We start from the raw sequence: 25,168 nt of genomic DNA, 5'->3' as shown, positions 1-25,168 counted from the left end.
TGGTATGCCAAGGCAACCCAGGACGTGGGGCTAGCGCACGCCTGGGGGTGTGACTGCGGGAAAGGGGGTCAGAGCGGCCTTTCTGCTCCTGCCCGCCTTGCCGGGAGGACGGACTTGACCCGGTCCCTCCGCGCAAGCGCAAACCGTTCAGAGGTCCTCCGGGTCCCTCTTTCCGAGGCGGGCAGGACCGCTCGCCCAAACGCTGCCCCGGCGCGCCGGTCCGCCGGAGGAAGGAGGCCTCCTCTAAGAAACCAATCCAGCTTTATTTGACAGGCCCGAGCGCGCGCCCCTCAGCTGTCCTTCGCGGGGAGGTTCTTGGACTCGGTGGCCTTGGCGAGGTTCCCCGCCTCCTTCTTGAGCACGTTGAGCAGCGTCTGGGAGCTCTCCAGGATCTGCGGGAGGCGGAGGCGGAGGCGGAGGCAGAGGCGGGCGGGGTCGCGCCGCGCCGCCCACCCCGCCCGGGGCCGCGCCGGGGGCAGGCCGGGGCTCACCTTCACGTAGGCCGCCTCGGTCTCGGCGATGGTCTTGTCGAACTCGTTGCGCGAGGCCATCTTGCGCGCCAGGCTCTCGTTGAGGCGCGCCAGCCGCTCGGTCAGCAGGCGGATGTCGCTCTGCAGCTTGCCCTTCTCCTCCTCCTCCAGCCGGATCTGCCGGCTCAGCTCGTCCCGCTTGGCGCAGAGCTCCTCGATGCCTGCGGGGCGGGGCCGTCAGGCGACCCCCACCCCCCCAGAGGGCTCCTGCCGGGCGGGGCCGCGGCGCTCCGCTCGGGGGGGCTCCGGCGCCCGCGGGGAGCTACGGCTCCCGGCATCCCTCGCTCCCTGCCCGGCCCGGCCCGCCCGCCCCCCGCCCGCCCCCGCCGGCCCGCGCCCCCTTACACTTGACCAGCTCGTTGTTGTAGCTCTGCAGCGCCGCGCCCTGCTGGGTCATCGCAGCGGCTCCTCCCGGCCCGGCCGGCCGCCTCCCCGCCACCGCCGCCGCCGCCGCCTTCTTCCCGCCCGGCTCCGCCTCCCTCTCCGCCTCCTCCCCCTCCAACGGCCGCCCCCGCGCGCCGCACGATGGAGGTCTCGGCCGCCTGGCACGCCCTCAGCACCGGCCTGGTGCCGCCCGCCGCGCTGGGCCTGGGGCCGGGGGAGCCCGAGCCGGCGCCGGGGCCGGGGCCGGGACCGGGCGCGCTGCGGGCGGCGGCGGCGGTGCTGGCGCGGCACGGGCTGCTGGCGGCGCTGGAGGAGTGGCTCCTGGAGGTGCTGCAGCGGGACCTGCAGGCCCGCGTCGCGCCCGAATTCTGGGGCCGCGCGGGGGGGCGGCCCGGCGGGGAGGCGCCCTGCTCGCAGCGGCTGCTGGAGGCCTTCGCGCTGCTGCGTCGCCGCCTGGCGCCCTACCTGCACGGCCTGGGCCTGCTGGAGGAGTGGGCGCGGGCCGGGGCGCTGTCGGGGCGCCTCCGGGGCGGCTTGCGCGAGCGGGCCGGTGCCCTGCTGCGCGCCGTCCTCTTCTTCGCGCCCCCCGCCGACTTCCGCGAGGCGGTCCGGCGCTTCTACGGGCGCAGCTTCCGCATCTACATGCGGCAGTGCGGCGGCGGCGAGGAGCCGGGGGGCGCGGGCTGCGGCTGCGGGGAGGAGTGCTGCTGGTGCCCGCTGGCCATGGAGCAGTTCCAGCAGCTGAACGCCATCCTGTGCGTACCGCCGGCCGGGGGCGAGGGACCTGCAAGCAGCGGGGGGGGGCTCGCCCGCGACCCGCCGACGGGACGGGGGACGTCGTGGCGTTCGGCTTTCGACCAGGGCCTCTCTTTCCTCTGCACCACCAGCCACGAGCTGAACCTGCTGGAGCGGGTCAGCGCCGACGCTGTCACCCACGTCCTGCACCGGATGATCGAGGAGCGCATGGAGTGGCGGTGCCGAGGGGAGTACGAGCGTTCCTTCTTGGGGGAGTTCCAGGAGGTGAGCTGGGCCCTCTTTGGGAAAGGGGGAAACCGCGAGCCCCTCCCTCGCCATGGACCGTAATGCGGGGGGGGGACGCTTCAGATGCGCCTCCCTGGTTCAGCCTGTTGGCCCCCTTGCCTGGACGGCGGAGGGGATGGGGTGTGGGCACCTGGGCCTTTATCTCTGTAACAGGCCATCTGTCTTTCGTCGTCTCCTAGTGGATCGAGAAGGTGATTGGCTGGCTCAGCAGAGTTTTTCTGCAAGAAAGTGCAGGTGCCCAGCCCGGCCCAGCCACCAGCAGCACCCTGAAGCGGTGGCGTTGCCACGTCCAGAGGTTCTTCTATCGCCTGTACGCCAGCATGCGCATCGAGGAGCTGTTCAGTATCATCCGTGGTGAGCCACGCGTGGGTACTCTTGCCGGGTGCCCTGGTCTCTGCTCTCTCCTGTGCTCTCCAATGGTTGAGTGTCTGCCACCGTAGACCAAACGCAGCCCGGCATCCTCCGGATCGGCCTGCATGGCAGTGCTGCGGGCCCCGCCAGCTCCAGAGAGGAGAGGCCGGGCGCCTTTTGAATCAGGTTCTTTCCTCGGGAATGTCAGTTTCAGAAGCTTCTTGATGTCTGTGTTAAAGCTGCAGCAACGTTGAGGAGCCTCTGTAGGGGTTAACCGTGCTTTGACAGTTGAAAAGCGGCTTGTGCTGTTTACCGTTCTGCCTGCTCCGTCCTTCTGTGTTGGACTTTGAAGCTTCAGCATAACATTGGAATAATTGGGGGGCTGTGGCTTACAGGAAGGAGAAGGGTGCCAAGGCAGAAAGCCCCACCCTGGAACCGCAGCCGTCGGTGGCTCGTCCTCTCCTCTCAGAGGACGCACTGCGCTCAGCAAAGCACAGCGCCAGGAGCACCTCTTAATTCTCTCTTTGGCTACTCTGGGTTTTGAGGCAGATTTCCCAGAGTCAAAGCCAGCAGTAGAAGACCTGAAATACTGCCTGGAGAGGACCAACCAGCGGCAGCAGCTCCTGAACTCCCTGAAGAGCGCCTTGGAGATGCGGCTTCTCCATCCAGGTGGGTGTTTCCCCCTTCCCTTTTCCATGGGTCAAGAGACATTTTCTCCTGATCGCGGAGCTCCATGGAGCCCGGAGAGCAGGCGTTTCCCCCTTTCCAGCTCCCCACTCCTCTCTTTGCATCAGGGGTGAACACCTCAGACATCATCACCCTCTACATCTCTGCCATTAAAGCTCTGCGGGAGCTGGACCCCTCCATGGTGATCCTGGAAGTGGCCTGTGAGCCCATCCGGAAGTATTTGAGGTGAGCGGGGCCGGCTGGTGTTGTGGTAGCCTCTGCAGCTGGTGTGGCTTGCTCCTTTCTGGCCTGCCTTTGGTGGTTGCGCATTTTCAGGATCGCCAGCTCTGGTTGGCACGGTGGACTGAGAGCCGTTCCTCCTCCCAACAGGACCAGGGAAGACACCGTGCGGCAGATCGTGGCCGGCCTGACAGGCGATGCGGAAGGATCAGCCGATCTGGCGAACGAGCTCTCCAAGGCCGACCCCGTGACACTGGAGAATGGCCAGGAGAGCGACGACGACGTCTCTGAACCTGAGGACTGGGTGCCTGATCCGGTCGACGCTGATCCGAGTGAGTTGGGGCTGCACTGGGAAGAGAGCTGCAACCAAGCACTTTGTGAGCACGGGGGGCCCGCGGCAGACCCTGAATCCTGGCTGAAGGCGCTCCTGGGCTCTACGCATGGCCCCTCCGTCTCCCACCAGGCAAGTCCAGTTCCAAGCGCCGCTCCTCGGACATCATCAGCCTGCTGGTGAGCATCTATGGCAGCAAAGACCTCTTCATCAATGAGTACCGCACGCTGCTGGCCGACCGGCTGCTGCACCAGTTCAACTACAGCGCCGAGAGGTGAGAGGCCAAGCCGCTCAGTTCTGAGGCAGGCCTAGTGCTCCAGCATAGCAAAGGCCACCCTGTGAGTAGCAAAGTCTCTCCCTCAGGCTTGTCAAAAGCCTTTGCTGCTTCTTGCTTCAGGGAAATCCGAAACGTGGAGCTACTGAAGCTGCGCTTTGGAGAAGCCCAGATGCACTACTGCGAGGTCATGTTGAAAGTAGGTGGTCCCTCGTTAAAAGGGCCTGCGGAGGTGTTGCGAGACCACCCTGGCCCCTCTGAAGGCTGGTTTCACTTGGCGGGGCGGGCAGAAAACGGCCCCCTTGTGGCCTGTCTGCGCCTCCTGCTCAGTGGGGCATCGCAGCTCCTTCCCTCCCTCCCCCATGCAGGACATGGCGGACTCTCGGCGCATCAACGCGAACATTCGCGACGAGGAGCAGAAGCTGCCCGAGGAGGAAAGGCCCCCCTTCAGCCTTGTGGCCATCATCCTCTCCAGTGAGTTTTGGCCCCCCTTGAAGGAGGAGAAGCTGGAGCTCCCAGGGCAGATCAAGGAGGCCATGGAGGCCTATGCCAAGAAGTATGAAAAGCTGAAGGTAGGGGGGCTCCGTGTCTCTGGGCGGGTCAGCTGGGGGGCCCTGCCTCAGCTGGCAGCCAGCTGCGAAGGAGGCCTTCCGTCCCTGTCCTCCTCCTGGTTCTCCCTGGCCACCCTTCTGGGAGGTGGCTGCTCCTTCGTCCCCATCTTCCTCTCCGTTTGCGCAGGACCTCTCGCGGTGTGGCGTGCCCTTGTGCGGAACAGGCACACAGAGGCCAGATCACTAGCCAGGATTTTCTGGCTCCTTAGCTGGGTAACTGCAGCGCTCCCTCGTGGCTTCTTCGCAGGCCATGAGGACCTTGAGCTGGAAGCACCACCTGGGCCTGGTGGACCTGGAGGTGGAGCTGGCCGACCGCACACTGTCCCTCTCCGTGTCGCCGGGGCACGCGGCCGTCATCCTGCACTTCCAGAGCAAGGGTGGGTCTCCCGGTTCCTGTGAAAGCCTCCAGCCCTCTGCGCTTCCCCCAGGAGGAGGGAGGGAGGGAGTTTCCGGTGTTATGAGAAGGGCCAAGTTGAGATTAGTTAATAAGCATGAATAACAGCAGAGGCTGGAAACAACGTAGACCAAAAACGGCAGGGCCTACCTTTCCGCAGACAGGTGGCTGCTCCTCTTTGCCTGCCCCCTCCCATCCCTCGTGCCAATCTGTCCCCCTCCCCCATTCAGAGGTCGTTGGCATCGCCTGCACCATGCCCCACCAACCAGCCACAGCAGGAGGGGCCATGAGAGGCACACCTGGGGGAGGCATGCATTTGCAACTGGCTGCTTTTGTCTTGTGGTGTCAGGGTGGATGTGGGAAGGGGTCCTATCAGGAGACCGTTCTTTCTGGTGCCAGGGCAGGAGCGGAGTCTCAGACTCTGCACGTACCAGCCCCTCTGAGAGCCCATCTTGGTGGAGGCCTTTCTGTGTGAGGTGCTGCTTCTGCCCCAGAATTCCTGTGTCCTTCCTCGGGCCTTCCTGATGTGGTGCATCGCCTGGATGGGCTTGAGTCAGGGCCCTGACTGGGGCACGTGCCTCCTTTCCAGACACCTGGACGTTGGAGGAGCTGAGCGACTCACTGAAGGTGCCAGCAGCCTCCCTGCGGCGCAAGATGACCCTCTGGCTGCAGCAGGGGGTGCTGCGGGAGGAGGCCCCTGGGACATTCACAGTAATCGAGGAGGAGCCGAAGGGCCATGCGGAGAAGGTGGTGCTGATCGACAGCGACGAGGAGGGGGATTCAGCGATGGCCTCCCAGGCAGACCAGAAGGAGGAGGAGTTGCAGGTGCCATTCTGGGTGGGAGCCCCCACCCCCCACCCCCCACCCCCCACCGTTGACCATGACCAGCCTGAGAGGCTAAGGCCAGGCTGTGGCCAGGGTCTTAACCCCGGCCCTCGACTAATTGGCCTGTCCACGTCCTGGGGTGGGGGCTGGGGGCAGAGCTGGCCTCCCAGCTTGGGGGTGCTGGGCAGATTCCAGAGGCCCCTTGTCTGGAGTTTTCCTTTGCTCAGCAGCAGTTGCACGCACCAGCCCCATGGCCCCATTCTGGTCTCTGCCTCAGCATTGTTTCCTGTTCTCCTGCATCCACCCCCCCCCCCCGCAGCTCTTCTGGACATACATCCAGGCGATGCTGACTAACCTGGAGAGCCTCTCCCTGGAGCGCATCCACAGCATGCTCAGGATCTTCGTGATGACGGGCCCCATGGCGACCGAGATCGACGTCCAGGAGCTGCAGGGATTCCTTCAGAAGAAGGTCCGGGACCAGCAGCTCAGCTACTCCGGGGGCGTCTACCGCTTGCCCAAGAGTGGCAACTGAGGCGGGACCCCCGGGCTGCCAAGCCCATGGGGCAGCACGAGACAAGATGATATGCGCAGGGAACTCTCCAATTCTGGCCTGCTGAGCCATCCTCACCCTGATGTGTGTGGCCGCGGAGGGAGGTGCAGTCACGGGGACCGCTAGGGAAAGCATTTGTTTTTATTGATTTACTGGTTTGTAATAAAGTGGCTTCTGTCTTAGCCATTGGGAGTGCGATGTACTTTTTCTCTGCCGTATGGCCCAGTGGGCAAATTGGGCTGGCTTGCTCCCTCTTTCCGGCCCTGTTCCTGGCCCAAGGGCTGCATTTCTTTCTGGCCCTTCCGCAGGATATCAGGAGAGACTGGGGTGGCTCCCCACAGGAAGGGGGGCAGAAATACGGCCATTTGGCTGGTTTGGTCTTCCTTCTCAAGTGCCTTCTTAGTCCAAGTGTGGTGTGCTTCTCAGAGCATCCGTCTTGGCTGCAAGCTCGCCCTTGTAATCAGTCTGAATCTGATACCGGAGAGGTGGGGAAGGGAGGGAAGCTCTTGGGCGCCCCCTTTGCCGAGGGCTGTCACGTGCTCTGTCCCCATCTTATCCCATCCAGGGAATCTGAGGAGTTGTGGTGTGGCACTCAGGAGCGCATTGGCCCTGAGAAAGAAAAGGTAGCCAACTTTGGTCCAGTGGGGAGCATATTTCTCCAGGACGGATGGATTCATGTCTGTGAGTCTCAGCAAAACCTTTTTAAGTCCCAAATGCTCCGCGAGGTTACAAAGCGCTGATCGCACCTGTTGGGCTGGCAGAAAGGCCTAAAGAAATCAAAGCCGGGGAGATGGCAGAGGTCTTTGTTGAGAACCGCTGAAGGCATGGGACACACTTGGCACAGGAGAAAAAGAAGATGTGGAAAAAAGGATTTGGGGAAAAAAAAAAGCCGACTGCCACGGACGACTTGTGGTAAGTGACCTGCTTTGAGGAATCATTGGAGCGGGGCGGGCATACATATATTATACGGTGAAGACTCTCTGTTCTGCCCCTGGATTTTATTGGTTAATTCCTACTGTACAGTATGAATAGGAAGGAAAAATACTTGCTCCCTACCCTGTGTAATCAAATGTGTTTTTTAAAAAAACTACACCTCCCCCCCCCCAATGCTTTCACTTTTTCTTGCAGAAGGGATACTACAGTGCAACCCTCCTTGTTCTGGTTGTGACAAGGCCAGGCTAATGGATCCAAAAAGTGACAGCTTGGAGAAGTCAGCATCCCGGTCCTCTCACTCTACGGTAAGCAGGAGACATTTTCCGCCCTAAAGGAAAAAATGGGGAAGAGGAAGTGTTTGTGTAGAAGGTCTACCTAAGATTTTCCTGGCCTGTTGCAACCCTGCTTCTAAAAAACCACCCAACCGAGAACCAGCAATCTGGAAAATATGCTGGAAGGATCTGCAGCGGCTCCTTCTGGCAGCCTGGCTGTTGCTGCCACTGGGTCGTGGGGCAGAGGGTCAGCTGGTTCTGCCCATTGGCTGGCAAATGTTCTGGGACCTTGTGATGTCACAGACACTCCCTTGCAGGGTCCTGCCTGGCTGGAGGCCTGGCACGTTTTCAGGGCTCCTTGGAGGTAGTGAAAGATTGGGCTTAGGGCTCCAGGATGCTGCTGGCCTGCCTGTTCACCGTAAGCGTCCTCTCCTTGCCTTCAGGTGAGTCCAGAAGGTTGCCTTGAGGCCAGAAACGGTTCTCCCTCTATTTTGGGTCGAGCCTCGGTCTGTTATACTTAGCGCAGGCTTTCTGCTACCTGGAGGTGCTGAGAACTGAACCTGGGTTTTCTGATTGCAAGGCTTGAGAAATGGTCCTGATTATCCAGCCCAGATGTCAAAATGTGAGGTCGTTTCTGTAAGCAGCCCACAGGCAGCCTGGCTGGTTTCAAGTCATTAGACAAATCGTACGAGTCTACGAAAGGAACAATATATTTCCATCGCCATCCATGGGCGGAATTGCTTTCTTGCTCTGCCCAGCTTTGGAGGCCCTGCTGTTCTCCCGCTGCATGGATAGAATCGCTCAGAAAAGATGTGCAGAACAGAGGGAGCAGAAGAGATTGAAAAAAAGGGGGGTTGGCTCCTCTGCTGGCAATTTTAAGGCAGCTGCTGGGCATTTAGGGCTGACCCAGCTTCAGCCTCATCTGCAAGGGAGGGAAGCCACGAACAGATGAAGGCACAGGTGACGCTGTGTCTTGGTGGCAAGCCCAGGTGGCTGTTCATGTGGCCGCTGGGTGAGCTTAGCTTAATACTGCCAGGCTGCAGGAGGATTTTGCCCTGTATCTGGTTCCCATGCCCAGTGAAGTCTGGGACAAATGTCAGCCAAACAATCCCATGTATGAGATCAATAATGCTGGGGGACACACACATGCACAAAATATTGACTTGCGGAGAGAGGATCACCATGGGAAGAATATGGGGGAAAATCTCCCAGCTGTCTTTTTTTTTGCATTCAGAATTCTTCTTCCTTTGAGTTGCAGTGAGAATGAGCAGGCTAGAGGCCTCAAGAGCTCCTCCAGCCAATTTTGAGTTCCACCCAGAACAAAGAAAGAAAATAGTTGCCTCTCCCCAAGATGCCTGGAAGGAGGAGGACCGAGGAGGAGGATCCGATGAGCGGATTGTTCGGAGAGCTGTGAGGAAGGTGAGCGTCTTTGGAAGGGGCACCTCGGAGCACTCACTGCAGAATGTCCGCCATGGCAAGGCCAGGTGTGGGGGCCCATGGGGCTGCCTCCGCTTTGACTCTCCGCACTCCCAAGTAGGCAAGCAACAGTCCCTCGGCTCTCCCCCTGTGCTGTGGTGGGGCGGCAATGACAGGATGGCTGAGAGGCTAGAGGCAAATTGCTCCAAGGACAGGCATATCTCTCGGCTATCAGGAGCCAAAGCGGGTGGGCCAAGTCCATCAAGCAATGGCAGAATTAGTTCTACACCCTTGGAGAACTGTGAACGTCTAAGTGTGCCAACCGAAAAAAAAGTCCTGCCTCCAAGTAGCCCTGAGGCAGAAATACACAGAGCAGAAGAAAGCTTAGTGTGGTTTAGGCACCCCTGAATCTTCCTAAGCAGCGGGTGTGGTATGAATTTATAACAGAGCATTGTCGTCAACAGTATCCGGAAGATGCTGAAAAACACATGGAAGTTGGCCACCGGCAAATCTCCATCCCCAGTAAGAGCTTCTCCCTCCCGTCCAGGATTTGGGGAGGGAGGACTTTGCATCCCTTTCCTCCTCCGGGTCTGGGGAACGTGGTGTGGCTTTGTGCCTACTATGCTTGAAGTAGCAGGACAAGCACTGGGCTTTGCCCCTCTGAGAACCAAGATGGGGACTTGCTAGGGAGGGCAGGACAGAAAAGGTGCTTGTGTCTCTTGCCGCCTGTCTCCCCAAACTGCGGGATCAGTCTCCAGGACCTCCATGGATGAGTTTGTGTTTCCGGAGAGCTGGGGGATGGGGGTGCCCCTCCTGCCCCTGACTGTGCTTCTCCTTCGCATCCCAGTGGCGAGACCCGAGGGCAGCTGTCCCGAAGTGCTGGCCAGAGGGACCCTGGCAGCGATTGTGGCCGCCTTGGCTTTCTTGGGCTTCTTTTCCACGTCTGTTCTCCTGGTGGTTGTGGTCTGCGTCTTGCGGCTGGTGGATAAGCAAAGGTGGGTCTTGCGGGCTGGGAGGGAAGGCCAGCCCCTCTGGCTGCGGGGCCTCCACCCCGCTGCTGCTGAGCTGCAGAGTCCTCGTGGAAGAAGGACTCTGGAACCACCTGGGCGTCTTCCTGTGGCTCAGGATGGCATTTCTACAATAGTTGCAAGCAGCAGGGAGCATGCCTCCCTGCTCTGCCCTCCTCCGGACCGTGTGTGCGGGTCTGGGGATAAACCGGTCCATGGATGGAGACGGTTGAGCAAACCTTGCAGGCCAGAGGACTCTTTCCAGTGACGCCGCAGCCTGCACAGCTTCCAGGGTTGCTGAGTGCCCCTGTCCCAGGTTGTCCCTCACCAGCGTTTTTGTGTCTCTCCTCTCTGTCTCAAGGAAAACAGGGAAGGAAGGGAAAACAGCTTATCCTCCTCCCAGAAGGCTTCTCCCTCCTATTCCGTAAGTGCTGTGGGCCAAGCCAGGGGCGGCTGCTGGTCCCTGGGCTCCTCACGCTGGATTTGGGGATAGCAATAGGGTAGATGTGGATTGCTCTGGGTGCTGCAGTTGAAGCGCCAGAGTTTAGAAGTATGGTCTCAGCTGAAAGCTTCAAGACCCATGAAGAATATTTACCAGCCACCCAGGCGTTTTGTCTGTCCAGATGGCTGTCCTTGTCCAAAGCTTGGGCTGCCGCTTCAGGTGCCATAGGACCTCCTCCTCCCATTGGCCTCAGCGAGGGAGGGAGGCAGGGAGGGGAGGTGTGTGCCAAAGGGGGCAGGCCCCTTTCATTTTTGCCCGTGCCTCTGCTTGCAGACCACCTCGCCCCGAGCATACATATATGACCATGAAGCCACATAGCTACGAACACCTCCATCCAGCTACCCCGTGAGTAGCAGTTCTTGGCTTCTGCTTCAGAGGAACCTAGGTGTACATGGGGCTCTTCCTTTTACAGCCCAGACAAAACAAGTAGCTGTTTAGCTATCCCAGAACAGAATGTTTAGATTTGTAGCTGAACAGGGTTCCTGCCTCGGTGCACCGGTAATCAGCCCGAGTTATATTTTATTTGTGTTTGGCTTTGATGCAGCCACTGCAGTTGTTGTTTGGGAGCAACCAACCTGGAACCCTGCTTTGGATGTCCTGCCAAAGCTTTCCCCAGGAGGGAGCAGGCCAGTGTGCTTGCCCGTATCCAGATCACACCATCACCCGCTGAAATTCTTCTGGCCTCCCCATGGCTAGGCACGTGGCCAGAGGCTGGGTGTACTGAAACAGCATTGCCTTCAGCCAAAGGTGACACAGCAGTGCCCGTCCCCTTTGGCTGAAGGGGATGGGCACTGTGACTCCCTGGCATCCAAGGGCAGCAGGCCTGCCCTTGAGAAGTTGTTTATCCACAGGCCCTTTTCCCCCCCGCATACAGTCCGAGGAGGATAACTCCAGTGGTCAAAGAGGGATGTCAGAGTAGCCAGGACGAATTGACAGAAGTTGTATCTTGGTTCCAGTGTGCATTTTGATGAAAAGGAATCTGACCCCTGGGCAGTCTCAAGAAGCTGTTTGGGGTGACCGCTTTAAGGATGTTGGGGAGGACGTTTTGCAGAAACCAAGATGGGAGAGCTGAAAGGGCGTTTATTGGCACAATTAATTTAGGACATAAGGCTTTTCTTCCAGAGAAAATTTATTTAGCTTGGCTCAAAAAAATAGCCAGAGCTCTTGATTACTGCCAATTCCTCCCTTTCTGTCTTTGGCTGGCAGATGCAAACAGCCCTACGTGTGGGACCGTGGGGCCGAATTCAAAGGTGGAGGAAGGAACAGGTGTGGAAAAGCTGGCCCCTTGCTCTCCTCGTCGGGCAGGTTCTGCTCAAAGCACTGAAGCGCATTCTCTGTCCCCTCAGGCGAACTCCGGAGGGTGCCTACCTGAGTGCCAACGAGCTGAATCCTGGTCCCAGGTGGGTCAGAGAGAGAAGGCAGGAAGGGGAGGGCGGGGCAAGATCCCCGAGAAAGACTGCGCCTTTCAAAGCCTTCTTGGGTACACAGCTGCTCTTGGGGTTCATTTTGGGGTACGTGGTAGAAATGCTGTTTTAACAGTAGACAGATGGCTAGAAGAGGGCTTGCTTAAGAACGAAGTACCGCTCTCTGATGTTCAGCCATCTTGGGGGGCACGAGTGAGGAAAAGACCTTCAGCCCCCTTCGGAAGCTGAAGGAGGTGGAGACTCTCAGACCCAGGAGGCTCTTTCAGCATGCCCTGGGGCTGCTGTTGCGGAGAGGCAGAGCACCCCTTGAATTCTTTAGCTCTTCTGCGCCATGAACAGTCAGACGCTGCAGCCGGTTTTTTGTCATCAGTCAAAGCTGAGCAATAAGTGGAACTCTCCTGGCTCAGCCCAAGGGCCTTTCCAGCCAGCATCCTTCCCCCAGCAGCAATTCTGCCCCAGCACCAGATTCCTCTGCTTCCTAATGAAGGTGCAGTTGTAGAGTTAGAGTTAACAAATGAGCACCTTCTCCGCTGACCTGGAAGCATCCGGCTGCATCATGGGAGTCGTGGGGCAGTCTGGCTCTGCAGCCCTTCATTGTGTCGTTTTAATTTCAGAACCACTCAGAATCTCCACCACCAGAACTTGAATGCGTCCCAGCAACCCAAGTCAGTAGGAAGAAGAAAGCGTGGGGCCTGGGAAAACGGGGCGGGCGGGTACACCTGCTCCCCACCCGACCATTTCTTGTCCTCCACTTGCCACATGCAGAGTTTATTTGCTGTTTAAAAACCAGGAGCAGATAACTTGCTCTGGGCTTAGGGTCTGCCTAGAAATCCTTCTGGTGGTGGTCCCTCTGGGTAGCCAAGGGCTGGAGCAGAAAGGCCGCCTGAGCGCCGGCCCTTGTGGTCCTCTGCCCGCCCCCCCCCCATGCTGCAGCCATTTCCTTGTGCTTCCAGGTCTGCCCCAGAGAGGGAGTACGTTAGTCTTGAACCGGTGCAGCCCTTTTCCACGTGAGTATGAAGAGCCCCAAGATGAAGGTTTAGGGGTCTCGGGAAACGAGGCTGCAGCTAAGGTGCTGCTTGTCCCATTTAGGGTTCGTTTTAAGAAGATCGTGTAAGGTGACGTCATGTGAAAGAAACTAGAAATTCTTACTGAAAATTTTTCAGTGCTTCCTTGTCTGTAGATGTCCCTAACCCCTTAAGAAAAGCTTCTGTGTACGTGCACTTGTACCGTGAATTATTAGGTGAGCTTCCAGTGTGCTGCACTCATTAGGATCTTGTTTGGATCTGGACTACCTAATGGCATGGAAGAGTGCGGGGTGTGCTTTTATTTGAGGCTTCCTGCTTCCCAGCCAGCACCGTCAGCTTTAGCCACAACAGCGCAGAGCTTCCATGTGTGGCAGCCACACATCCCTGAGTTTGTTGGGGGGGTGGGGAGGAGGAACAGAAGTGGGAAGTTGCATCTGGACTTCCCAGAGACACCACAGACACCTGGTGCCTGGTTGGCTGCTCTCATCCAGCAAGATCCATCTGTATTTCAGCCCTCCCCTGGCAAAGAAGTATGTGAATTTTGAAGAGTCTGACCCTGCAGCCATGTAAGTGTGGAGAACAAATTTTGTGGGATGGAGGAGGTGCGCGCTCTTTTGACACCTTCCTCCTGCAGAGGACTGTAATGGACAAGAAAACAGAAGCGAAGGGATGCCCAGGAATTCCAGCATGGCCATGTCAACTCGGGCCAAGCAGGAGGGGGGCTTTGTGCATGAATGTTGGCTCTGTGAACCTTTAGCCAGTGATTAAAGAGCAGCCTGAGGTTTGGCAACTCCTGGAGCTGCCTGATCAAAAAATGAGGTGACCCCTGGATCATACACACACCCCTTTGCAGCTGCCCATCACACTAGCTGAGCTGCCTCTCAGGCTGCTCAAAGGAAGGAGGCCAGAAGCTTTCGGCCTTCCTGAGCCAGATTCCCATTGCTCCTCCTAGCAGAGGTTCTGCCTGCCCAGCCCCCTCCCTAATACAGAATTCTTCACTTTTTTCCCTTCCCAGAATGGGAGGCTCTCCAGAGACTGGAATGACACCTCGAGGGTGAGTTAGCATTTCCTGGGACTGTGGGAGATGGGCATGGTGGATCAGCTGCATCCAGGTGACAGGGTGGGATTAGCTTCCTAGTATGGAAGATGAAAATGCTGGGCATCACAGGATTAATATTGTTCAGAGCGTTCCAATCTTTTGAAGTAAATGGGCAATAAAAGTATCAGTGGAAAGAGAGATTCAACAGGCTGTCTTATGGAAAAGTTCAGTGTATTTGTTCATAGCAGAAACATCATTCTCCTTTGCAAATTACGGAACCTTGAAAAGTTAAGGTAAGCGTTGCTGGACCCCAGCCAGCAAGAGAATGCAGGCCTGAATCATGATGATTCAGCGCTGTAGTACTGAAAACCCCTGAAATCTCATTTAACATGCCTTCGATGCTCGATACTGGCTGAAGGGGGTATTGTCCTTCACGCCCAGGGGCGGCTTCCCAAGCGCATGCCACTGGCCACGGTGTGCGAAAGAGGAGGTGCGCTCAGTGGGCGGGTGGCTCTTCTAATACTGCACTCTTCTTGCATTGCCTAACACGGGCTCGATATGTGGATCATTTTTCAAGGGTGGTGTAGTTAAAAGATAAAGAAAACAAGGAATACAACATGCTCTGCTTGAATTCAGTCAATAGATAAAAATTTACCTACTGTAAATGGCATAGAGTGAAAACATATCCTATGGTACAAAAGCTGACCCCTTGTAAGAAGCACTTTGTGTGTTTGTGTGCACACACACACGAATGGACACACCTATCTACGGGATAGAGTGGAACAATTCCCTTTGGGGTAATGTTCTGATATGCTTACCAGACTCTTCCATCAGCTTGGAACTTGCTTCTTGTCCTTCATTAGTAGAAGAAGGTGGGCCAAGTGCCATTGCTCTATGTCAAATGACTGAAACATGCCTCTGTGGCATTTTAACTGCAGTGTCCTTGGAAAAGGTGGTACTTAGTGGGTAATACAATAAAAGCTTTGTTCAGAGACCTTAAATGTGCAAAATTATTTTACCTGCCTGCTGATCTTGTTTTGTGTTAAATGGATCCTGGGGTGTGAAAAACGGCAGGCACCAAATCATACTGGCTTTTGTTTCTCCATCTCATTGTTCAACAGACGTGACAGTCATATTTACGAAGAAGTGGAATAGGAGAATCACTGCGGAGATGGGCTAACACGCTGTATGAACTTTCCCATGGAGCCCTTGGGCTGCAGAAAGACTCCTCTGGCAGGGTACCACCAGGACACCCTTTGATCTTCCTATTAAACATGCTTTTAATTCCCCTTAGTCCATTGATTTTGCTGTGTATGCCACAGAACCCTGTTTGTTGTGAGAATGTTGGCTTGGCGTGCTCTAGAACGTAGATGCTGCTGAAGGCACGATGCCATTCATTCTGCAGCCCTCTTATCCGCCTCCATAAAGAAAAACTCTTTCTTGTTAACTTAAAACAAAAACTATGTTTTAAGTTAACATTATTCTTATGGTCAAAAAGGAAAAAGGATACGTTCTTGAAATACAGAGCTTTTTGAAACAGAATGTACAGGTTTGTTAAACCAAGCTGCATAACTTCCCTGGGTGCAGATCCCTGTGAGTCCTGTTCTGACCCTTCGGTTGCCGTGGCTCGTGCTTGGCACTGGGGCCATTCCTTTGCCCAGCTGGCATCCTCACAGCTGTTTCCACAGGGGAGAATGGGAGTGCAGTTGGGGAACCCAGGAAGGGGAGCACAAGCCTGGAGGGGAGGGGAAGCGTCCCTGGGACTATTTCCTTGCAGGGGCTGTGGACAGAGGGGGCAATTTGAGGGGGCCCTGCAAGGCGCGATGGCGCATTTCCAGCAGCGGCTCTCTGTTGCTGTGGTGCTTCGTGCAAGGATGCTCGCGGCTGCTCCAGAGGCGTTTCCAAGACGACAGAGCCCGTTGCTAAGGAGCGGCTTGTTTACGGCGTCCCCCGCAACCGCCAGGCCGACAACGCTCCGTCCGGGCAGCTTGCGCTCTTAACGTGGCAGTTAGCGTAGTCGCCATAGCGAAGGGACTCTCCCGTGCTACCTGCGTGCGGGCGTTTCCTCTGCGACCGTTACTAGGAGACTCCTCCCCAAAGCCAATTAGCGGCCGCTATCAATCATTCAAATCAACCAATGGAGGAAGCCGCCCGGATTTTTCAGTTGGGAGGGAACACAGCCAATGGGGGGAGGAGGAGGAGCTTCAGCCGACCGTTGTAAAGTTCTAACAGAAAATTGGAGGGAGAACGTACTCGCGCTAAAAAAACGTTCAAGCGTGAGCAGGCTCTCGGTTAAGACTGACGTCTCAAGTGCCCAATCACAACCTCAGAACGAGTACTTTCGGCCAATCGCCGCCGGCAAGGCAGATGACGAGAGAGGTGGAGTGAGGTTGAGACGGCGCGCGCGACTGCGCGGTGCCGCCCCCTTTCTTGCGCCTCCTATATAAGGCGTGTCCGTTACCTTGACGCAGCTAGTATTTGTGGTGCGTTCGGTGGCGCTCGTCCTGCTGTCTGGACCGGAGAGAAGAGGCCGCTGCTGCCCGTCGGTTCCGACGCCATGAGGGAGATCGTGCATTTGCAGGCCGGCCAGTGCGGCAACCAGATCGGCGCCAAGGTCGGCCGCACCGGCAGAGGCTGGGTGGGGCGTGGGCGGCCGCCTCCGCTTCGTTTTCATCGCTCTCCCCGCTTTTTTGCCCTTAGTTCTGGGAGGTGATATCGGACGAACATGGCATCGACCCCACCGGCACCTACCACGGCGACAGCGATCTCCAGCTCGAGCGCATCAACGTCTATTACAACGAGGCCACCGGTGGGTCCGCGGGCGGGGCGCCTCTGAGCGCGTGTGGAGTCCCCGCCGGGCCTCGCGCGGGAGGGAAGGCGCTGTCCTGCTGGCTCGCCGCCGTCCCTCTCCTCTCCTCGCTCGCGGTGTGCCGGGCGGGATCGCGGGACGGGGGCGACGGCGGGGTGGTGGGGCCTGCGGTTCTCGCCCTTACGCCGGGGGGACCGAGTGACAGCCGGCCCTGCCCCCCGGCACCGGTGGTGGGTTCGGGTTCCCGTTTCCCCCCGGTCGTGCTTTGCCCTCGGGGCGCTCAGCGGCTTTTTTCCTTCGCAGGTGGCAAGTACGTCCCGCGGGCTGTGCTGGTGGATCTGGAGCCGGGCACCATGGACTCTGTGCGCTCTGGCCCCTTCGGGCAGATCTTCCGCCCCGACAATTTCGTTTTTGGTGCGTAAGCCCGGGTTTGGGGGGGAGGGCGTCATGGATGAAGCGGAGTGGGCTGCACGGAGAGCTGCGTTGGCACTGGGGGAGCAGGCATTTTCGGGTGATTTGGGTAGAAGAGGGTTGGCCTGCACGCATCTTAGTTTTGTAATCTAGATGTGGGATTCTGAGTTGTTTAAGCCTCCGCCAGCGTAGAATCTTTGTGAATTTTATGACACCTCTCAAGTTTTGCTCATCAGCAATATTTGGCAATTAGGAGATAAAGTTGCTATTAGTACGAAAGTCGTTAACTTAGATGACGAGGGTTTTGGAATGACGATGTCCTTGCTGGGAAGGGATGACTCAGGAAGATCCTATTGAGGCTGCGTTGCCAAGAGTCCTGTTTCATCTGTGCCAGAGCAACGGGGTGTGCTGAGGCCTGATCGTGAGGCTGGCACAGCATTTGTGCTTCAGCCCTAAGCATGCTAAGGGCTGCATGGGGGCAGTACAAGAGCGTGAATTTGGATCTCCATAATCTCAACATGCTGGGATAACGCATAACCTGGTAGGGCCAAGATCGCTGACAGACCTTACCTGGCAGCACTTGGCAAGGTTAAGGCTTTCTCTGAAACTGTTTCTGTGATTGGCTCAGTGGTTAATGGAAGTGGCTATTACTGCTTGGGCGGAGGGGGGCAGCCCTTCCCAATAGGGTTTTGTGTATAATTCCCATGAAGGAATGTTGGGGGCTCACTCAACAGGTGCTCATTCCCCCACTCTGCTCCTTTGCAGGTCAGAGTGGAGCAGGCAACAACTGGGCCAAGGGCCATTACACAGAGGGGGCAGAGTTGGTTGACTCGGTGCTCGACGTTGTAAGGAAAGAAGCCGAAAGCTGTGACTGTCTCCAGGGTTTCCAGCTCACGCATTCCCTGGGGGGCGGCACTGGCTCTGGCATGGGGACGCTGCTGATCAGCAAGATCCGCGAAGAGTACCCAGACAGGATTATGAACACTTTTAGCGTCGTCCCCTCCCCCAAAGTGTCAGACACTGTGGTTGAGCCCTACAACGCCACTCTCTCAGTCCACCAGCTGGTGGAGAACACGGACGAGACCTATTGTATCGATAACGAGGCCCTCTACGATATTTGCTTCCGGACCCTGAAGCTGACCACTCCTACCTACGGGGATCTCAATCACCTGGTGTCAGCCACGATGAGCGGGGTGACCACTTGTCTGCGGTTCCCAGGCCAGCTAAATGCTGACCTACGCAAGCTAGCGGTCAATATGGTCCCCTTTCCTCGGCTGCATTTTTTTATGCCTGGCTTTGCTCCACTGACCAGTCGTGGGAGCCAGCAGTATCGTGCCCTGACAGTGCCTGAGCTCACCCAGCAGATGTTCGATGCCAAGAACATGATGGCAGCCTGCGACCCTCGCCATGGGCGCTATCTCACTGTTGCGGCAGTTTTCCGTGGGCGCATGTCAATGAAGGAGGTGGATGAGCAGATGCTGAATGTCCAGAACAAGAACAGCAGCTACTTTGTGGAGTGGATCCCCAATAACGTGAAGACCGCTGTCTGTGACATCCCTCCCCGCGGCCTCAAGATGTCGGCCACCTTTATCGGCAACAGCACAGCCATCCAGGAGCTCTTCAAGCGCATCTCGGAGCAGTTCACTGCTATGTTCCGCCGCAAGGCTTTCCTGCATTGGTACACCGGGGAGGGCATGGACGAGATGGAGTTCACCGAGGCGGAGAGCAACATGAACGACCTGGTCTCAGAGTACCAGCAGTACCAGGATGCAACAGCTGAAGAAGAGGGTGAGTTCGAGGAGGAAGCAGAGGAAGAAGCAGCTTAAGGGACCAGAGGTCACGCCTGTACGTTAGTTCAAAGGTGTCACAAACTTTATTCATTCCAGACCTCTTCTCTGTTCCTTTGTCCTGCGTTTTCTTCTTATGTCACCTGTCTGATGCTGTACAGACATTAAAAACATTTTCATCCTGTGTGTTGCCTCCGCTGTAATTCGTCATAGTAAGCTTGCCGGGTGCTGTTGCCAAAAGTTAGGGCATAACTTTGCCGGATAGCTGGGGAGAAGAAAAATCCAAGTCAGCCGCCCCGCGTGCTCCAACTTGTTCTTTCTGGCGTGGGAACGTGGCGGGACCGAGCAGTATGTCGGAGGAGAGGATGGGCGTAAAGGCTTAAAGAACACTGTTGTGCTATACTTCTCTGTAGGTAAAAGCAGGCAGAAGCAGTTCCAGGAATGTTTCTATAACAGGTCATGTGTCTTGAAAGTTACAAGGGAGCTTACTGGCTCCACGCATTCCATAACAGACTCGGCAGCTGGCAGCCCTGGCGGTGGTTGCAGCTGCTGTCTGACCTCAGCTCGTTTGGTTCTGTGCAGCCGGGGGCAGTGGTTTGGAGGAGGGACTCTGGGAGTGAATGGGTTGTTCTGAACAGATCTCACCTGCTCAGGGGAGCTGGAGGGAAGGGGAGAAACTTGGCTTGGGCTGAGAGGTTCCACGACTTACTTGGCACGAACCCGGTGTAGAATGGAACCAAGCCACCGCTGGCGTAGATCTTTGTGTTGGGCCAGTAAGTGCGGGGCAGGCGCTGGCCGAAGCTGTACATGGGGTTTCTCAGCCTTTCCTGGGGAAGGATGGGCAGGTGTTAGGGGAGCTGACTGCTCACTTGGGGTCTGCTAAGTTTGGTCCTGAAAGACCAGAGGCTCAGTCCCCCTGACTGGCTCTGCAGCACAGATCTGTTGTTGCAGGCATGGGAAGAGGGAAGGGAAGGGCTATCAAGCTGGACCCTGTTCTAGGATTCTTACTAGGTTTCCAGAGGTAAGAAACTATTTCTGGGGACCAGCTTATTTGTCTCCAGGAGGCATTGGTACCTGGGCCTCTGGGCCGTTTTTGGGGAGAGGTGTGCTCAGCCTTTTCTTTTCCCCCTAGTATTACCTGGTTTCTATCAAAACTGTTCATGGCATCTTTCACTCCCTTCAGGTAGTTGACTCCCATAATCCAGCTGAAGCATGGGATAAATCCAGCGTATCCTGTGAAAGAGGTTCCAGGGAAGTGGGAGCCTTGGTTGGAAACTGAGCTGCTCAGGGCCTAAGATGGTTGATGCTAGAACCCTTTTTGCTCCCTCCAGGCCCAGAACAATGGCAGGTGTGGGGCTGTGACCTCATTTTTCCAAACCAATCTTGCCTAGTAAAAAAAATCAGAAGAACTGAAGGGAAAATTTGGCAACCATCTGCTCTCTGTTCTTCACTGAGTTGCACTTCAACTCCTGTAATTCCTGGCCACCTGATTGACATGTCTGGAGGACATCAGGCAGGAGAAGGTGCAAATCTCCCCTTCCCCTGTTTGCAGGCAGGAGCTAGTTGCCAAGAGGGGATTGGGTGAGGCCTCTGGGGAAGGCTTGGGGCAGGGAGAGGCATGCTGTTAGCTCTGTTTTTTCCAAAAGGGAAAGAACCTGGTGTGCTTTCTCCAATCCTATTTCCCTAACCCTTGTTAAAGCAGCAGGGCCTCTTGTGTTCTCCCAAAGAACCATACAGTTGGAGTTCCCACTCCTGATCATACAAGAACCACGGTGGTGGTGGCAAAACTCATGGGCGGGGGGGTGTTCTGGGCCTTGGAGGAAGACCAGGATAGCACAAGTCTACCGGTAAGAGATTCCTTTTCTCACCATGGCCAGTAATTTACCCGAGATGGCTTTTCGCTGGATGAGGTTGGGCAGATCCATCTTGGGGGTCCGGTCAAACCGCCTGACATCCACGGTTTCTGTTGCCATTGGCAGAGGCACCCCTTCGGTCCTGGTGGGCTGGGAGTCCAAGCAACAACAAAACAGTTTTGTCTGACTTCCTCCAGTAATCATGCAAATACCTTTCAAAGTGATTGAACCCAGTTTTAAACATCCCATCTTAGGCTAGTGAGTTTCTTCTGCTAAACTCTGCAAAAAAAAAAGTATTTGGTCAGTCCTGAGTCCCCCAGTTTGGAGTTTTGCACCCATGGGTGCAAAGGAAGTATTGTCAGAACAGGCTCCTCTTGCTGGTCTCGTGGTCTGGGCAAATTCATAAGGAAATTGCGCTCCCTCGGGGTTCCAGGGGTGCTGAACAGGCACTTAAGGCTCCCAGTCTAATGTAATGTGTATGCAGTGAAGTATGTCAGTTAAAAGGCAAACAGTTTGCCCTCATTAGGGGCAGCCCATCAGGAATAGTTGTCTACTGCTGAAATCTCGCACAGATCCCAACTGCCATTTCCACCCAGCCACTGATGGGTATCTCCCGGGAGGTGCGGGGGAGTGAGGTGCCTCTTTTCTGTGGCTCATTACGGAGCGCACAGCCCTGGAAGCTGGTCCCCAGCTCATGGTCTGCTTCTGCGCACGTACCTGATAGGCTCCTGGGTGGCAAGGAGGCCCCCGCCAGCCCTGACCGCATACCAGAGACATGCTGGTCTTGCAAGGCCCCCGGTGCTGCTCCTGACCACACACCAGCGCAACGTCCGGGTGGCACAGAAACTTCTGGTCGCCTTTCGGCGAGACCAACTGCGAGCCGGCTGTGGCTGCAAACTGCCTCCATCCTGGCCCGCAAGCCAGCCGGATGCCCGGGTGGCAGGGGGCGACCTTCCTCTGAGCCACCCGTTGCACCACATCAGCCTCTGTCCCAGGAGGAGGATGGGGCAGGGGAAGAGCCCTGAGCAAAGGGGGCAGGCAGTCTTGGCCTGGAAGAGGAAAGCAGCCACAGTAGGGTGCAACGCCTGGAGAGGGAAACAAAGGGAGAAGACCAAAGTCCTGAACTGGGGAAATTGCTGGAGGAAACCTGCTGCTTCCAGCCATTTGGGGCCAGCAAAATGGGGGAGGCAGGATCCTGGGATGAGGCCTGCTGGGCGGTGATGGTCCTCAAGTTCTGGATGAGGACCTGCCCGTGCACAGAGAGCCCTCAAGGAAAGGACTTGCAGGAGCCACCCGCCCATGCCCGGCCCCTTCCTCCTCCAGGTCCTTTTTGGTGGCGGGATAAAACTTCTCTGGGTCAATGTCTCTTATTTGGCCAGCTGTGAGGTTTTGATGCTTTGGGTTGCTATGCCACAATTCGGCGCTGTTCTCTAGTCCAGCCGGAGTAGGAGAGGCAGCAAGGAGCTTGCCTCCCCTCCCGGAATGTCACAGCCCTCCAGCAAGGTGTGGGAGCAGAGCACAGCCCTTTACAAAAGCCCTTGGTGCCCCTCTCCTAGCTTTCTTGAGATGGGCACCTGTGTATCCTGGGATGTATGACTGGTACTGATCCATCCTGTCTCGTGTAGGGAGGTTTTGCAGGCTGAAGTCTTCAGTGAACTTGGGCCTCCTCAAAGGTGCGAGAACGGAGCACGGGCTCTTGTGGACCTCGGGGTCGGTCAGCATCCTGGAGGTGGTTCTGCCGTAGCTTTGCCCAACCTGGTAGCGGACCTGAGGGTAGAAGCCTCCATATCTTGGGAGGCACAAGCAGATAAAAGGAACGGAATCCACATGTTGGCATGTCAGAAAAGGAGCATTAATTTAGATCAGTAAAAGTCGCCTGGCACCAATGTTATTAGAGATCTGCCATAGCAGTTTGATCGGTTTAGGAAATTCATAAAGGGGCCTTTCCTGAAAGAGAATGGAAAAGGAAAAAGAAATGGGAGAAAGGCAACCTTGTTCTTAACTTAGAAAGTCTTTGTGATGGGCACAGTTCAGAGAAAGGAATTAAAAGGCAGGTGGGGGGTGCCTTCCAGAAGACTGGCGTGGAACTGGCACAGCATCCCCATTTGGTGGACTCAGGGATCAGCCAGCCTTCCTGCCTCTCGGTCTTAGTGTGGGGCGTTTAGAGGTATACTGCCTCTGTAGGTGGAAGTTCTGCTGGGAGACTGACATTGGTTGTATGGTAACATTAAATCGCATTTCTTCAGCAACAGAAAGAGGTCTCCAGCCTGGAGCCTGTGGACTCACCCAGGGATGTAGTAGGGTTCCTGCGGGAAGAAGCTACATTTCTGAGTTGCTGTCATTGTGGGTCAGCACTGCTGCTTCAGGCTTCAGCTTACAAGAGGGCCTGTCTGCCTGTCTGGCTGGCTGACCCCCAGCTCTGTCACCCAGGTGACCATTGTGAAGCAGCCTCCTGTCTCTGCTTTAGGGCAGGTGCAGGGGGTGCCCCGGTTGGACTTGGCCTTGTTAGACCTACTAAAGGCGAAGGTCTCTCACTCTCCCCTCCATAAGTGCAGAACAGCTGCCTGCAGGGGCGTCTTAAGTTGGCACCCCTGGGCTGGCTCCGAGACGTTGGGGCTTCTTTCTGTTCCCGGCCTGCCAGAAGCCAAGGCGGAGGTTGGGGGCTGCACCAGGCAGGATCTGGTCTCCTTCGGGGCCATAACAGCAGGGAGGCTGCGGAGAAGCGGATTCTGCGGGGCAGGGCCCTCCCCTCTGGGCGCCCTTTCCCGGCCAGCATCCGATCCCACCGCGGCGGCCGCGAGGGGGCAGCAAAGGACCGCGGTCGAGCGGGGCCGGGCGCTCGGCCTGCCTCGCGGGGCCGTTGTTCCGCGGCCGGGCTGGGCCGAGCCGCGCGAAGGTTCCGCCTCGGGGTTGCTGTTCCCGGGGCCCCATTTGGGCGGCGCACCGGCGAGGCCCGACTTCCGGCATCCTGGCCCGGTGAGGGGGGCTCCGCGGAAGGGCCGGGGACGGCGGGGCGGTGGGGGTCCGCTGAGCCAGGCCGCGCTTCCCTCCCTCCCTCGGCCGGGGCCTCGCTCCTCTGACCGCGCGCGCACGGGGGCAGCGGCCGCCGGGAGGGAAGGCGGAACGCAGCCGGTCCCGCGAGCGAAGGGCCGGGGGCGCGCTGTGGCCGGCGGGGAGGCGCAGCCGCGGGGGCGCCTGTGGGTGGGAGCGGCGCGGAGCCTCCCAGGGCGGGACCCGGGAGCGGGAAGGAAACGGGGAGGGCAGCCGCCCGCCCGCGCCGGAGGTAACGGGGGCTTTCCCGCCACGCAGCTTTCTCCGGCGCGAGGAGGAGAACCGAGGGGTGAACGCTGGAGGCCTCGAGAGACCAGGTGAGGCCCGTCCTGTTCTGGCGCTTCGCCCCGCGGACGCGCTCCGACGTGGAGGGGGCCTCGGCCCTCTGAGCGCTGGGCGCGAATCCCCCCGGCCCGCCGGGAGGAGCCAGAATGCGCCGCCCGGAGCCCGGAGGAGGCCCTTTCCGCAGCCGGGCGTCCTCCCTTCCGCCGGGCCGGAGGGGCTGCTTGCCTCGCTGGAGCTCGGGGGCTTTAGAGCCGGACCTGCCGAATTGGTGCCCCGGGGCGTCGTCGGTGGGGATCTGCTCGTCAGCTGAATTCTGTGGTTTCGTTTCTGCTTTCTTTGGCTGGGATGCCCTTTGTAACACCGAACGAGGATAAACGAAAGAGGAAGAAAAGTCTTGGCCGGGTGGGACTGAGGATCTGGATCGGGAGAAAGTGACCAGGAGAGCTGTGCAGCCTCCCTCTGAAACTTGCTGCCAAGGAGAGAACTCAGGACCCTTGGCTCTCCAAGCAGTACCGCCCTGGTTCTCTTTGATTGGTGCCCTTGGCCCACTGGGCCAAGAAGCGCCTGGCCCTTCTTAAAGCTAGGGTGGGTGCGGGTGTGCAGGTGGTATCCACCCTCCTCAGAGTGGTCGCAGGTTCTGATCTACCAGGATTTCTCCCCCACAGCTCTGTGTTGTATCGTATTGTGGGACTGTCCTTCCTCTCTGCCGATCGACCATGTGAGGAACAGCCACCCAGGAGCTGTGTGGCAGGCAGTGGGACAGAAGAACAGTGGCATGAAGAAGCTCCTTGGAAGACCCCCACCGAGGGGTTTTTCCACCCAGGACAGTTGGCTGCATGTTAGCAACCTAGGGCGTTTAGTTTGGCAGATGCTTGACGGTCGGCGTTGTCAACCCTTTTGCCATTTTTTTAGATTGTTTGTTACCAACGTGTTACCATTTGTAAAGGTCTTGCAGTTTTTTTCCCTTTGGGGGATAGAAAGAACAAGTGCCTAAAATAACGTGTTTCTCTGGGGGCACAAGGAGGTCTGATCCTGCCTCTTGGCCAGGCTCCTTTCCTCACCTGTTAGCCACAGTCACCAAAGGCCCTTCATCTGCTTCCCCCCCAAGTAAAATGATGCAGGGAAGGGCAAAGGATTGGTGGCGTCCTCGCCAAAAC

General features: G+C 57.4%; 4 protein-coding genes and 1 long non-coding RNA gene across 5 annotated transcripts; 3 read left to right on the top strand and 2 right to left on the bottom strand.

The window, feature by feature from the left end:
• Positions 1–244: 244 nt before the first annotated feature.
• SSNA1 (SS nuclear autoantigen 1) lies at positions 245–1,004 on the bottom strand. The gene is made up of 3 exons (XM_063316544.1): positions 876–1,004; positions 492–691; positions 245–392 (listed from the first exon to the last, which is right to left on the bottom strand). The coding sequence occupies exons 1-3, from the start codon at positions 925–927 to the stop codon at positions 291–293; spliced, it is 354 nt and encodes a 117-aa protein (XP_063172614.1). The 5' UTR covers positions 928–1,004; the 3' UTR covers positions 245–290.
• Positions 1,005–1,040: 36 nt separating this feature from the next.
• ANAPC2 (anaphase promoting complex subunit 2) lies at positions 1,041–6,379 on the top strand. The gene is made up of 12 exons (XM_063316542.1): positions 1,041–1,669; positions 1,802–1,934; positions 2,135–2,309; positions 2,856–2,975; positions 3,101–3,218; positions 3,363–3,544; positions 3,676–3,817; positions 3,941–4,016; positions 4,186–4,389; positions 4,676–4,805; positions 5,412–5,647; positions 5,967–6,379. Exons 1-12 carry the CDS (start codon positions 1,056–1,058, stop codon positions 6,177–6,179), a joined length of 2,343 nt encoding a protein of 780 aa, XP_063172612.1. The 5' UTR covers positions 1,041–1,055; the 3' UTR covers positions 6,180–6,379.
• A 6,653-nt stretch (positions 6,380–13,032) lies between these two features.
• Positions 13,033–15,103, top strand: LOC134506022 (uncharacterized). Its single transcript, XR_010068767.1, has 2 exons — positions 13,033–13,830; positions 14,937–15,103. It is a non-coding gene; the product is annotated as an uncharacterized LOC134506022 (long non-coding RNA).
• A 1,169-nt stretch (positions 15,104–16,272) lies between these two features.
• TUBB4B (tubulin beta 4B class IVb) lies at positions 16,273–19,006 on the top strand. The gene is made up of 4 exons (XM_063316516.1): positions 16,273–16,429; positions 16,516–16,624; positions 16,928–17,038; positions 17,801–19,006. Exons 1-4 carry the CDS (start codon positions 16,373–16,375, stop codon positions 18,859–18,861), a joined length of 1,338 nt encoding a protein of 445 aa, XP_063172586.1. The 5' UTR covers positions 16,273–16,372; the 3' UTR covers positions 18,862–19,006.
• Positions 18,769–23,187, bottom strand: CIMIP2A (ciliary microtubule inner protein 2A). Its single transcript, XM_063316517.1, has 7 exons — positions 22,962–23,187; positions 22,250–22,464; positions 21,393–21,760; positions 20,708–20,825; positions 19,961–20,055; positions 19,532–19,649; positions 18,769–19,087 (listed from the first exon to the last, which is right to left on the bottom strand). The coding sequence occupies exons 1-7, from the start codon at positions 23,015–23,017 to the stop codon at positions 18,999–19,001; spliced, it is 1,059 nt and encodes a 352-aa protein (XP_063172587.1). The 5' UTR covers positions 23,018–23,187; the 3' UTR covers positions 18,769–18,998.
• Between the last annotated feature and the right edge of the window lie 1,981 nt (positions 23,188–25,168).

This window comes from Candoia aspera, chromosome 16 (assembly GCF_035149785.1).
Source record: "Candoia aspera isolate rCanAsp1 chromosome 16, rCanAsp1.hap2, whole genome shotgun sequence".
In the NCBI taxonomy this organism is placed as follows: Eukaryota; Metazoa; Chordata; class Lepidosauria; order Squamata; family Boidae; genus Candoia; species Candoia aspera.
Note: the sequence above shows the minus strand (reverse complement) of the source record. Positions and strands in the feature narration are given on the sequence as shown.